General features: G+C 44.2%; 1 protein-coding gene across 1 annotated transcript in view; it reads left to right on the forward strand.

Annotated features, from left to right (window-relative positions):
- The window catches only part of CEBPZ (CCAAT enhancer binding protein zeta), a 119,909-nt gene that overhangs the window by 89,586 nt on the left and 16,111 nt on the right, over positions 1-14,212 (forward strand). Inside the window, exon 11 of the mRNA XM_089668542.1 lies at positions 12,408-12,465. Coding sequence (XP_089524668.1) covers positions 12,408-12,465 — 58 coding nt within the window. The remainder of the gene's footprint in view (positions 1-12,407; positions 12,466-14,212) is intronic.

The following is a 14,212-nucleotide window of genomic DNA, read 5'->3' on the forward strand; positions in this document are numbered from 1 at the left end:
GCAAATTGATCACATGATCTCTCTTAGAATCTATCTGAGGTCAAGAACAAATGTTCACTAAGTTTTTTATTTTGTCATATATACTAAAGTAAACCATTGACTAGAAGCTGAAAATAACATTGAGGACATTTCAAAGAGAATCATCCCCGAGAATTGAAATAAAAGATATTTATACTGCAGTTAAAATTATTTCAAATCAAACTGTTTAGCTGAGATATAAGGTGAGCACATCCTCTAACTTTCATCACCCCCACAAAAACAAGGGTGGGCAAAGCTTATCTTGCCTAATTATGCTGTCACTCAAGGTGTCATTTTCTCTACTAAATGATCTCAATTACCTGAAGGGGGCAGTATAGGATTAGGAATAATTATAAAATAAATACAAACTCCTGTGTCAAGTTAACTGTTGACCTCTAACATTGAACTTGTTGGGATGCAAAACATTTCAATCTCTACATCTTACAGACTTTCACGGAGGTCATTTGTACTGAGATTTCTTTATTATATTACAGTGTCTGTATGCTACAGAAGTTAGATAATGAACTCAAAATAATTATTTATAATGTTGAAAACATAATATCCAAAATATACACTGTACCAATATGTATTAATTGCTAAAACCAATTAATGTAGATAAAATATATATAAATATGGAAACTGAGTATAGTAATATAAAACTCAAATTACTTAATTAGGCAAGCATTCAATTCGTGCAATAATAATACAATTGACGTATTTGATTAAAATAATCCTGTCAAATAATAATAAGACCATATGCAATGTAAATTTTAATTTGAACTTTTTTACAGATGTTCATGGGAAAAAAATCATTGTGCACAGCTCTTTTGTCCATTGTTCAATCAAGGCATGGACCCCTCAATTAAGCTTGCAGATTGGTACCGTGGTCAGTCCTTATTTCGTGGCTGTCTGGTACCACCATTCTACCCCACCCCTTGCAAAGTTTACAACCTGGGGAGGTATGCTGTAATAAACTGAGAATGTCTGATATTAAAGTCTTTGTTCAGAAACATATGAAAACAGAATATAAAGAACAAAATGGCTTCCAGTATGCCCATGTTACATTATGTAGTGATGATAAGTTTAGGCCTTCCAGATTATTTCGGCAATAGCGGCTTGTGTATGACAGCCACCAGCATTATGAAGGACAGACAGTCATTCAGTAGAGTGGCATGCACCCAAATGAGGCTGTGCACGTTGCCATTGGTTTGAGGCCGCATCAGACTGTTCCGCAGGCCACAGGTTGAGCATGCATGGACTAGGGCAATGAACAACTATCAGGATCCTGTCTTCCAGGATCAAGCCTTTGGTTGAGTACTTAGACACTGCCCTTCTGCTTTGCTCTTTTGTGCTGATGCCCCAAAACAAGTCATGACACAGATCTCCAGAATGGCTTTCATTATCCATATGTGCCGAATCTTATGACTAAAACTTTGGACAGCTGAAGCTGCTTGCAAACGGTTCCTAAGATATATCCCCTTCGAAGGAAGATGTTTATTTAGTGATGCATTGACAAATTAGCCAACAATGTCGCAGAAGAAATACTTCTTCCTGAACATTTGGTTCTTAAACCTCCTCCCCAGGGAGCTCCTACCTCAAAAAGAAGCAGGCCTCATTGCTGTCCTCAGGCTTCATCTTCAAAGCCACAGCTCAGTCTTCTTTTCTATTCTATTCAAGTAAAACTTGGAACACAAAACCTACAAAGTCAATGCCAAAACACTCTTCCCAGTGAAGGGGTGCTTTCACCCATGAGAGAAGAGGGACAGCTGTTACTGTTTGCTTTTCTCTGGGTCACAGATGTCCCTTAGTGATATTTTTTGAGGGTTCTGGGCCTCATGGTAGCCTTATTTGTGGCTGTACCCTTCACTCAGTTCTATTCAAGGCCTCTACAACGCCATATCTTCCTGGCCTGTGTAGAATATAATAATAATGTTACTTTTCAAAGTCGGTAATTTGCAAACTTGCAAGGGTGATAAAATGCAGATTGCTGAGTCAGTCTAGAAAGGACTTGTGCAGCATCTAATATCTAATAACATGAAAAGGCAAATTAAGTATGGTAAATAGCATTCTTGTTCAAACTTTGTATTGGGTTTTAAAGTTACATGGCATACAATAATATGCAAAATATGTACACAGTATAGAAAAAAAGATTAAAGCATGAGGCCTAGTGGCCAACGTTAAAGTCAACTGTTATAATCATAGGAGAAACCGAAATGAGTAAGGGAGAGTAATACAAAATCAAAGGATCAGGATATTGTTTGATGGAAACAAATGGGTGGTACTCCTAGAGCATACGAATGAGTTCCTTGGAAGGTGAAGGAAAAACAATTGAGATAGTGTGAACAGTCAGAATAAAAGAAGAAGGGTAAGAAAAGGGGGGAAGAGAAAAGAAAAAAAAAGGGGGGGGGACGGAAAGAGCGTGTGACTACCAGAACAGAGAGGGAGACTTGGGACCGGACCAAGGCTCTGGACTACCATCAGATGGGGGAGATTATTAAGGGAGTAGCAATGATTCGTCAAAGCTCTGAGGGAGGAAGTGTTCCACCCAGGGGGACCATACTGACAAAAATTTAGGGACAGTGTCTGATGGCAGCTTCCACTTTAGCATGTATCATGGCCTGTGTCACCTTATTCCGAACCGCCAGTATACACAGAGATGGGGTTTTCCAAGATTTTGCTATAATTTTTTTGGCAGCTGTTGTAAGCTGTAAGAAAAGTTTGAATTAAAGCTTGGATATCAAGGGAGGTCGCAAATTTAGGCAAGGCTATGTCCGAGGTAGGTGACAGTGGTTGTTGAAAAAGAGCAGACAGCATGTGGAAAATGCCAACCCAGAAGGCATGAACTACTGAGCAGGACCACCAGATATGGAGATATGTTCCCGCAATTGCACAGCCCCGAAAACAATCTGGAGAGTAACCCAGAGTATATTTATAAATCCTTGCCGGGACTAAGTATCATCGAGTCAAGACCTTGTAATTAGTCTCAACCGTTACCACATTTTGTGAGGAGGATTTAGTTGCCAACTAAATGCAGCCCCATTCGTCTGGGCTCAATTTGGAACCTAGGTCTCTCTCCCACTTAGCAACATATGAGGGGCCAGAGGAAGACTCTGGAGTCAATAATAGGGCATAAAGAGCGGAGATGAGGCCCTGCCTATGTGGGTCTTTCTTAAACGCGCTTTCGAAGAAGGTCATAGAGCGAACGGAGCTTGAAGTGGTGGATAGGGGGTATAGAAGTGCTTTAGTTGAAGGTAGCAAAAGATTTCCGACGCTGATAGGGAACGAGATTCTCGAGGAGAGGGGAAGGATTTCATACCTGTGTTGGTCAAAAAATGATGGGCTCAAAGAAGGTTAGCTGAGGACCAAAGCGCGAAAGAACGTGCTGAAGACCAGGCTGGAGGGAAGGCCGGGTTTTCGAAGATTATTATTATTATTTTATTATTATACAGTATTTATAAAGCGCCAATAGTTTGCTCAGCACTGTACATTACAATGGGGGACAGAACAATAACAATACAATGCAAAACATGAGGGGATCGAGGGCCCTGCTCTTTCGAGCTAACAATCTAGGAGGGAGGGGATGGTGGCACAGGAGGAGAAAGCTGTGGGGGATGGAGTGGTAGGAAGAGTGGAGGAGATCGGCAAGTTAGCAGGGGGTGGGGTAGGCTTCCCTAAAGAGGTGGGTTTTCAGGGTGCACCTAAAGGAGAGGAGAGTAGGTGATAATCTGATGGGTTGGGGCAGGGAGTTCCAGAGGATGGGTGACACCCTGGAGAAGTCCTGGAGGCGGGCATGGGAGGAGGAGACCAGGGAACTAGAGAGAAGGTCTTGTGAGGAGCGGAGTGTGCGTGTTGGGTGGTACTTGGATAATAGGTTGGTGATGTAGTTCGGGCAGTATGGTGGACAGCTTTGTACATCAGTGTTAGGATTTTGAATTTGATCCGTTGCGCAATCGGAAGCCAGTGGAGGGATTGGCAAGAGGGGGGTGGCGTAAATGGAGCGGTTGGAAAAGGTGAATGAGTCTGGCAGCCGTATTCAGGATCGACTGAAGCGGGGATAGCCAGCGGCGAGGCAGGCCAGTAAGGAGGGAGTTGCAGTAATCGAGTCGTGATATGATGAGGGAGTGGGTGAGCTGTTTAGTGGTTTCTGGGTTAGGAACGTGCGTATTTTGGCGATGTTGCGGAGGTGGAGTCTGCACGAGTTTGTTAAAGATTGGACTTGGGGCTGGAAGGATAGGTTGGAGTCCAGAATGACACCAAGTACTCTGGCCTGCGGGGCGGGTTTGATGTTGGCGTTGTTGGACATGATGGAGAAGTCAATGGGGGGTGGTGTCCGGGCTGGGGGGAAGACAAGAAACTCGGTTTTGGAGAGATTCAGTTTAAGGAAGTGGAGCGACATCCAGTCTATGTCGCTCAGTAGGTGTGTGATTCGGGCGGAGACTGAGGTGGTGAGGTGGGGGGTTGAGAGAGAGATTTGTGTGTCGTCGGCATATAGGTGGTAGTTGAAGCCGTGAGAGTGTATGAGTTGGCCAAGGGAGGAGGTGTAGATGGAGAAGAGAAGGGGCCCGAGGACAGAGCCTTGAGGGACCCCAACAGAGAGGGGGAGTGAGAGAGAAGAGGGTTATGCGACAATTGGAGGGGATATCGGGGTTTGAGTCTATCCCAAAGGGCAATAAAGTGGGACGTAATCGGGTTCCGAGTTGTACGATGATCAGATGGTCGGAGCCGTAGTAAGTTAGCTAGTGAGAGAGGATCACTATCAACTGATTCTAGAACAGTGGTTCTTAACCTGGGTTCGATCGAACCCCAGGGGTTCGGTGAGTCAGTCTCGCGGGTTCGGCGGAGGTGAAGACCCACACCCGACTCATATGATTCGTGATGACATGCCCCGCTTGTCCATCATTGGCTGCAGGTGGTCACGCAACATCGCTTAGCCCAGTGGTCGGCAAGCCGCGGCTCGCGAGCCACATGCGGCTCTTTACACGCTTTAATGCGGCTCTTGTGTGCCGGGCGCCCGCTCCCCTCCCTCCTCTCGGGCGGCAGGGACACTGCAGCGTGATCCAAAAAAAAAAACAGCCAGGGCAGCGCGCTCAAATGCAATGATTGGCCAGTCTCGCTGCCACTCACATCCTGATAGCCAGTGATTGGCTGTCAGGATGTGTGTAGGCGGGGCAGCGTGACGAACGTGAGAGGAGCTAGGCTCCTCTCACAGTCCGCCCTGAAGACCGGAACGGCGCGGGAATACGGCGAGAGGAACGCGCGGAGCAAAGGTAAGTGAATTGACACAGGGGGGACTTGGCTTACTACTTGCTACTTACTTACTACTACTATATGAGGGATGAATTAATATGGGGGATGAATTACTATAGGGGGGATGAATTACTATATGGGGGATGAATTACTATGGGGGATGAATTACTATGGGGGATGAATTACTATATGGGGGATGAATTACTATGGGGGATGAATTACTATGGGGGATGAATTACTATATGGGGGATGAATTACTATATGGGGGATGAATTACTATATGGGGGATGAATTACTATATGGGGGATGAATTACTATGGGGGATGAATTACTATAGGGGGGATGAATTACTATGGGGGATGAATTACTATATGGGGGATGAATTACTATATGGGGGATGAATTACTATGGGGGATGAATTACTATATGGGGGATGAATTACTATAGGGGGGATGAATTACTATATGGGGGATGAATTACTATGGGGGATGAATTACTATAGAACAACCCATTGCGGGATCTCGTGGGTTGCATGGTATTTTGGGAGTTGCGCAAGATGAGCGACTTGATAATATTTAGCAAAGTCTGGGAGGCCCAGACCTCCCATTAATTTAGATTTGTGAATGGTAGAATGGGATACTCAAGGGCGAATAGAACCCCAAATGTATGCGTAGGCGCGCCGTTGCAGAGTGCAGAGAAAAGGGGCCTGAACAGGGATGGGGAACTCGAAAGAGGTATAGTATCTTAGGCAAAATATAAATTTTAACCACCGTGATTCTTCCCATCCATGCCAGTGGCAGTGAAAACCAGTTATGTATAAGACCAGTAAGGTGAGCGAGCATTGGTAAGTAGTTAGCGGAGTAGAAGTCCGATAAGACGGCAGTCAGTTTAATGCCTAGATATGGGATAGATTGGTGGGACCACGAAAAAGGGAGAACCTGTTGCAAATGCGAGATCTCCTGAGAGGAGAGGGAAATATTCAAAACCGTAGATTTTTGGGGGTTAACATGAAAGCCAGAGATGAGGCCAAAATCTTGTAGAAGCCGGAGTAGGGTAGAGGCAGAGGTAAGTGGCGAAGTCAAAAAGAGGAGTACGTCGTCCGCGAAAAGGCAAAGTTTATGGTGAGACCCGCCGACCTCGAGGCCCCGTATATCAGGGTCAGCTCTAATTAAAAGGGCTAGGGGTACGATTGCAATGGGTGAAGAGTATTGGTGAAAGCGGGCATCCTTGGCAAATACCTCAAGCTATTGGGAGTGGGACCAATTTGTGGCCCAGGTAACAGACGTGAGCTGAGGGGTTACAGTATAGAGAAGAAATCCAAGTTAAGAAGTGAGGTCCAAAGCCCCAGCGTTGTAGAATAAAATTGAGATAAAACCATGAAACAGTGTGAAAGGCTTTTTTAATGTCCAGTGACCGGAAACAAATGGGGATATTGCGGGTACGGGCAATGAGTGAAAGAAGGGCCGCACGTTGTCACCGGCTTGCCGTGAAGAGATAAAACCTACTTGATCATTATGTATTAGGGAGCCTATAATCGGATTCAAACGGGTAGAGAGGATTTTAGCGAGAAGCTTGATATCGATGTTGAGTAGGGAGATAGGTCTATAATTAGACCAGGCTGAGTCGTCGGAGTTCGGTTTCGGTAGCATAGTTATAGTAGCCGATACTGTTTCGGGCTTAAAAGATTGGCCTGTCAGGATGGCGTTGAAGGCATTGGTCAGCACAGGTGAAATAAGATGAGCATATTTCTTATAGTAGGAGGCAGAAAAGCTGTCTAGCCAGGGCGCTTTCTAGACTTTAAATCTTTAATTGTGGACAAAGTTTCAGTTGGTGTAATTGGCATCTCGAGGACTTCTAGATGTTGAGCAGACAAAGTTGGGAAAAAGAGGTGGGCGAAGCGGTTTTCTGCGTGAGACTGTTCAAAGGGCTCTGTCTGGGAGTATAATAAGGCTAAGTGCTTACGGAAGATTTGCAATATTCGTGTGGGATTGCTAGTGTAGCTACCTTGAGATAATTTTAGGCGAATTGGTTTGGAAATGCGGTCTAGTCTACGGAGTGAAAGAGCTAGGAATGTATCAGGTTTGTTCGCTTTGGTTTAATATTTGTGGCGAGATCTATGAAGGGATAGCTCAGCTTGGTCTGTCAAAAATAGATCAAGTTCCAAGTGGGACTGTTCTAAGGCTTTACGGTTGCGAGGAGAAGAGTAGCCTGAAATGCTTGATGTGACTGATTATAAGTTGCCTCAAGGTGAAGGTGTGTTTGTCGCTTTTCTCTGTTGAGGAAGGACGATTGCTAATACAGACCCCTTTAAGGACTGGCTTATGTGCTTCCCATAACAAGAGATGAGTGATATCTGGGGTGGAGTTCATCTCCAGGTATTCTTTAAGGGCGATCTCTAGGTCTAGGCTATGTGTTGGGTGGGATAATAATTTTCGTTGATTACCCAGGAGTTGTCGGTAGCAGAGGGGGACAGGGAGGAGATAGGCGTGAGAACAGCGCAGTGGTCCGACCATGGTATGGGGAGGATGTCTGAAGTAAGAAGTCTGGAAGAGGAGCTGACGGTCGTGAGAATATGGTCAATGCCTGAGAATGTTTTGTGTGGATGAGAGTAGTAGGTATACCTGCGTTTTACTGGGTGAAGTTCCTTCCATGAATCTACTAAGGAATGGCGATTTAGAAGTTGTTGGAAAGAATGTGTAGAGGCTGGAGGGAGAGGCAGTTGGGGAGATTTATCGAGAAAGGGGTATAATGTGTGGTTAGTCTCCACAAATAAGCAGGGTGCCATGTTTATGGTGGTCAATAAGAGTCAGCAAGTGGGAGAGGAACAGAAGGGGACCTTGGTTAGGAGCATAGTAAGAGACGATTGTGACTGGAAAGTCTAGAAGAAGTCCCGACAGGATGAGCTAGCATCATTCCGGATCTCCAATTTCAGCATGGAGCACGAAAGGGACTGTGCGATGAAAATAATAACTCCTCTACATATGATTTTCGCGGAAGCGGTGAAGATTTGCGGGTAAAAGGGGCCAAAAAATTTAGGTGTGGAAGTGGGGGTAAAATATGTTTCTTGTAAGCAGACAACATGCACCTTTTGGAACGTGACGAAGCGGAAGGCCTTATTGTGCTTTTGGGGGACATTGAGGCCCTGGACAGGGTGAAGACGTTCAGGGGTCCCATGGTGGGAGCATGTGAACTGCAAGAATGAAATAAGTCTGAGGGTGAGCGCATAAGGAACGGTCCCAAGGGGGGGGGAGGGAAGAAGAAAAGAAAAAATGAAGGTGGGAGGGAAGTAGTCACACGGAGGTAGGAGAGTAGTCCATAAAACAAGAAGTAGCAGGTGAAGGGGGAGGAGAACAACTAGAATCAGTGGTCTGGCCCCCAGGTCAAGAGCAGAATGAGCAGTCTGGGGGATCAGAAACAGCCCGGGCAATACAAGAAACCTGTACCGCATGGACTAATGGTGGGTGCGCAGTGGCGAACATAGGAGAGAAGATAGCCCGAGAGTAAATACAAAGTAAGCAATAAGTAATAGTGAGCGCTCTCCGTAATAGCAGCTGATACACTCAGGTAACCACATGAAACCTCTGGTATATAATAAATAATAAAGTGCAGTGCTAAGTAAGTATAGGAAAAGTCACATCTGATTCAATATGCAGTCAAATGCTATGAATAGTGCCGGTAAGCGTATCCTTCTTTATGGTTCTCCAAGCAAAAGATAAAATTATGCGCTTACCAGAAGTGCATAGATAATGCGCATTGATATATCCAAAAACCAGGAGCGTCAGGGTAACCAGGTATGCATCTGGGGCATCCGTCTCCTAATGGGCAGCTCAGCAGTAACTGGGTGATGTATGGTCCAAAGGCCTCTACAAACTTTTCCTTTCTTGTACGACACAAACTCTTTCATCCACAGCTCTCTCAGGTATGGCTCAGGTATGAGTCCCAGGTTGACTAGGGGTTGAGAGAGGTGTCCCCAGGTCATTGTCAGACTCACCATCAGATGTGCTGCGTGAGGGAGCCATTTGCAGGGCTGCATAGGAGTGTGTGTGGCTTAGGCTGTGCTGTGGAGCCGGAGGCCATCCTGGATGAGGCCCGTGCCAGGGCTTCCTTGATGGGTTTTGCCTGGGGCTGATGCTTGGCAGCTCCCTAGACCATCGCATCGGATTCCGGGGGTGCAGTTTATGAAGCCGAGGAGTTTGTGGAGCAGGGGCGGGCCGGGAGCAGCATCACTGAGGCTTCTACCGCTATGTTGCGGAGCCTCAGACGGACATGCCTGGTCCGGAGCTTCCGTTCATGCTCATAGCATTCTTCAAAGGGTAACTTGTTTATCTAATTAATGGTAAAAGAATGCAGCTTAGGACAACTTTTATTAGAATTTGACTGCAGTTGTCCAAGGCCAAATGTCATTACCTGTCACCCAGAAGATTAGGGGGGCTACGAAAAGTGGCCAATCAGAGTGCTTGTCATTTTACTGAACGGGGAAAATGTGTATATTAGGGAAGGTTCTTTTGGTTAAGTTATGACAGGAGAAAGTGGGTCCTCTGAAGGTGTCTGATAGTTGCGTGAATATTCTAAGTACCCTGTCATCTGCCTTGTGTGTACCTCTGTCATATGGATTGCTTCTGAGCTGATTAAATGCAACTCTCTGGAAAAGAACCGTTGAACTTGTTGCTGCAGGAAAATACATTTCTGGGATAGAGAAGTTTTACATTCCATAGACAACAATAATTATATTTATCACATCCTCATCCCTGCTATGGTATATAACATATATGATATATAACAACAGCCTGGAACAAGCATGCTCCTTCTGTTGACCTCCCAATTCCCTTCCTATTGATCTCCCTATGCTCCTCTCTAGCCAAGCAAGGAACTCCCTAATTTGGTGGATTTCCAATCCAGACAATGAAAAAGTTGCTTGTACCACACCCATGGAGGGTGATAACAGATGCCAGCCTTACAGGTTGAGGAGGAGTGTTCCTCCTCCCCATTCCTTCCTCAGGATCACCCAATTAGTGTCCGCCACAGCTATGGCCAGTCACCAGGGGAGAACCAGAAGTCAGGCTACCTTAATGGAAGTACATCTGATCATCTCATCAGAGATGCTGTCTAGCCCTCCCTGCTGTTTGAATGCAAAAAATCTTACCCTTCACCACCTGGACTAAGGGGAGACCTTTATCCTGACATCTTTAATCTCCTGTGGAAGAAATGGGGGACTCCATACGTGGACATCCTGGCCTCCAGGTACAAGTTACTCCTGTTTGTAGCTTGTATGAAGAGTCCTCTAGCACTAGAATCAGATGCTCTAATAATTCCCTTGACCCTGTTCCAGTTAATTAATTTGTCTTTCTTCACTACAAATTCTGCCTTGACTGCTCCACAAAACAGCAAAAGAACAAACTGATGATTCCCATTGCACTAAATTGAACCAGGAGAACCTGGTACACAGACCCGTTCCCTAGTCTCTTCTAAACAAGCCAGACATTCTATCTCAGGGCCCCCTGTTCGACTCTGCTACTTAGTCACTGGCTTTAACAGCTTGGAATAAACCTAGGTCTTGAGGGACGGGGGCATCTCTAATTCTGTCTTTAAAAGATTGCTTAAAGCCAGAAAAGCTGCCTCCAGAAAAATTTATTATCGTATCTGGAAATCCTTTTTTGCCCGGTGGTTAACACAGACATTTAGATCCCAGAGGTTTCCCTCTGCCTGATATTCTAGCCTTTCAACATTCAGTACATGACCAGCATTTAGCCCTAAGTACACTTTGGGACAGATTTCGACTTTGTCCATCTTATTCCAAAGACTTTGGCTCCAATTTTCCAGGTAAAAAAATTTATTCGAGGTGTTTCTCAGATTAGAACCATGCTTCCTTGGGATCTTAATTGGCTTCTCCCTGCCCTGCAGAAACCTCCTTGAAAATCCTTTGAACTCATCAAAGAACTCCTTGGATGATTGTTCCTGCAAAATAGCCTTCTTAGTGGCAACCATGCCAATTAGGTGTTTCTCGGAGCTAGCTCTCTCTTGTAATGAGTCTGATCGTTCACAAAGACAAAGTAGTCTTGCGCCCAAGACCTGCCTTTCTACCTAAAATGGTATCTTACTTCCATCTTAACAAAGACATAAACCTTCCCTCTTTGTGCCATGCTTCTAAGTACCCCAAAGATATTGCTATTCATTGTCTGGACACTGTCAGAGCTATAAGAGTTATCTAAATGCCACCATTTCTATTTGAAAGACTGATTCTTTGTTTGTCTTGTCATCAGGTCCACAAAAAAGACATCCTGCCTCAAAATTCACTATTGCCAGATAGATAAAAAAAACTCATCTTAAGAGCATACATTTTAAAAATGGGACACATCCAGCACTTGCATGCTCACTCTTCAAGATGAACAGGTGTTTCCTGGGCAGTCCAGCATCAAGCATCGGTTCCCCAGCTTTGAAAGGCCACCACATGGACTTCAGTTTATATCTTCTTTAAGTTCTGCCAAGTGCAGCCTGTGTGGAAGCAGATTTCAGCTGCACGGTTCCTGCAGGAGCATTCTTGAGCTGGGTCACTTGACACTTGATATTGTTAGGCCTGTTGGCACAGTTCTGTTTACCTTGTTATTGCCTATCCCTATTCATTTTGTGGGGACATTTCTGTGTCTATTAATATCCAGCCTGTGTCCTGTATATTGTACAGTTAAGATAAGGGTAAATTTCATACTTTTTGAGTTTAATACAGGACACAATCCCCTCTGTTCCTGTGTTACTCTGCATTGCTTCCTAAAAAGCTGTGCACTCATGGAGTGGGGTGGGGCCATAGGGGTATGCCCAGGGGGGTGTATCCAGCAAAGCTTTGCTAGTGTCCAGTCACCTGAAGGATGATCCAATCACCTATCCTGTACTGTACTTGTTTTTTTACTTTGATTATGCTTTATAAATAATATTTCAAGCAGTGGTTCATTTTAATTCACAAGGTTTTATCAGCTAATTTATCTGACAGAGCTAAAAACAAAACAGGAAGCACTAGGATTATTTCTTAACTACAAAATAATTTCTTAGCATACATTAAAATCTCTGAATTATTCACGTTAGGTTATACTTGAATGTACTTGTATGTAAAGCATGGCATTACTTACAGTGGAAAATATTTGTTTTGACAGATTCCCTTGAAGGGGATAGTTTTTACACTGGAATGAATCGTGAGATCGATTTTGCGGGGTAAGATGGAAAAATTGATGTGTATTGTGGTATTGTGTGTATGTGTATATATGTGTGTATATATATATATATATATATATATATATATACACACACAAAATGTGTCCAGAAAGTACCGAGAATGATATTTTGAAAGTTAATTTATTGAAAAATGTTACAATTGAATATTGTCTCCTTCAAAAGTATGCACCTTGTGAGTGTACATAATGCTCCCAGTGATTTTTTTTTCCATTCTTCATAGCGTTTTTGGAAGTCTTCAAGTGGGATGGTGTTCAGAGCCCGCGTAGTGGCTTTTGAATGTTATCCACATTACCAAAATGGTGTCCTTTCAAACCTTTCTTCATCATTTTTATTAGTTCTTTGGAACTGGAATCGGTTCTTCATCTTTGAATCATTTCTTTGGAACCAGTTTTGCACACACTTTTCTAATGTTCAAATCCCAAGTCACGATTTCATGAACAATTGACTTGGGGATTGCAGAGAAAACGGGAATTATCCCGTTTTCTCTGCAATCATTCTGATGGTGAGCCGTCGGTCATGGTTGAGAAAGGCCTCACTGCATCCACATTCTGTTCCGTTTTTGAGAAAGAGGGGCATCCTGATCATTGTTGTCTTCAACACCTTCTCATCCTTCCTTGAAGGTCTTGTGCCATCGTTACATTTGTGCAAATTATAGCACAGCTTCTCCATAAGCTTTTCTTACCATTTCTCAAGTTTCTGATGCACTTTTACCCAATTTCACACAAAATGTTATCGTGTATCTCTGGTCCAAACTCGCTTGCGTTTTTCTTAATACAAGGCGTTACAAAAAGAGGATCTCGACTCTGACAGGGCTGGAATGCAACTGGTCAGTGTTCTAATGTATAGCTGGCACCACCCCACCCCAAGTGACATTGGCCGGATTCTTCTTCATTAGTGAACAAACAGCATCATGAAGGCCAAGGAACACATCAGACAGGTCAAGGATAAAGTTGTGGGGAAGTTTATAGCAGGGTTAGGTTATAAAAAAAAAATATCCCAAGCATCTCACGGAGCACTGTTCAATCGTTCATCCGAAAATGGAATTGAGTATTTTCAAGGCACCGTAGCCCATCTGCTTCAAGGTTTGATATTTTGTGCGTTCAGAGATGGTATTCTGCTTACCTTGGTGGTCGAACCAGTCTACCCATTCTCCTATGACATCAACAAGGTATTTTCATCCACACAACTGCCACTCAATGGATATTTTCTCTTTTTCGGACCATTCTCTGTAAACCCTAGAGATGGTTGTGCGTGAAAATCCCTGTAGATCAGCAGTTTTTGAAATACTCAGACCAACCCGTCTGACATCAGCAACCATGAGGTTCCATAGAATATACCTGGCACGTGACTTAATGTGTCACTGCTGCCGGGTCTATCCAGCGTCCTATATTCATGTTTTGGGAATGCCCAAGTGTTACAAGCTTCTGGGCTGATGTTTTTGATATAATCAATCTTAGGTTGCAACTCTACCTTCCGACTTCCCCAGAGTTAACTCTTCTGGGGATTCAGGAGGATGATAAGCGTTCCTATCATGCCAAATTGCTGATTTAATTTCTCTTATTCTTTGCCAAAAAAAGAAACCTCTTTAAGTGGAGCTCTTCAACTCCTCCTACGGTGTCCTGGAAAGCTATGGTGGATGCGGCCCTACCCATGAACAAAATTACATACATCAATAAGGGCTGTCCCTGGAAATATGACAAAGTGTGGTCTCCTTGGACCTTGAGAT

This window comes from Staurois parvus, unplaced genomic scaffold, assembly GCF_062004578.1.
Source record: "Staurois parvus isolate SC_StPar_1 unplaced genomic scaffold, SC_StPar_1.0 ptg000059l, whole genome shotgun sequence".
NCBI lineage: Eukaryota > Metazoa > Chordata > Amphibia > Anura > Ranidae > Staurois > Staurois parvus.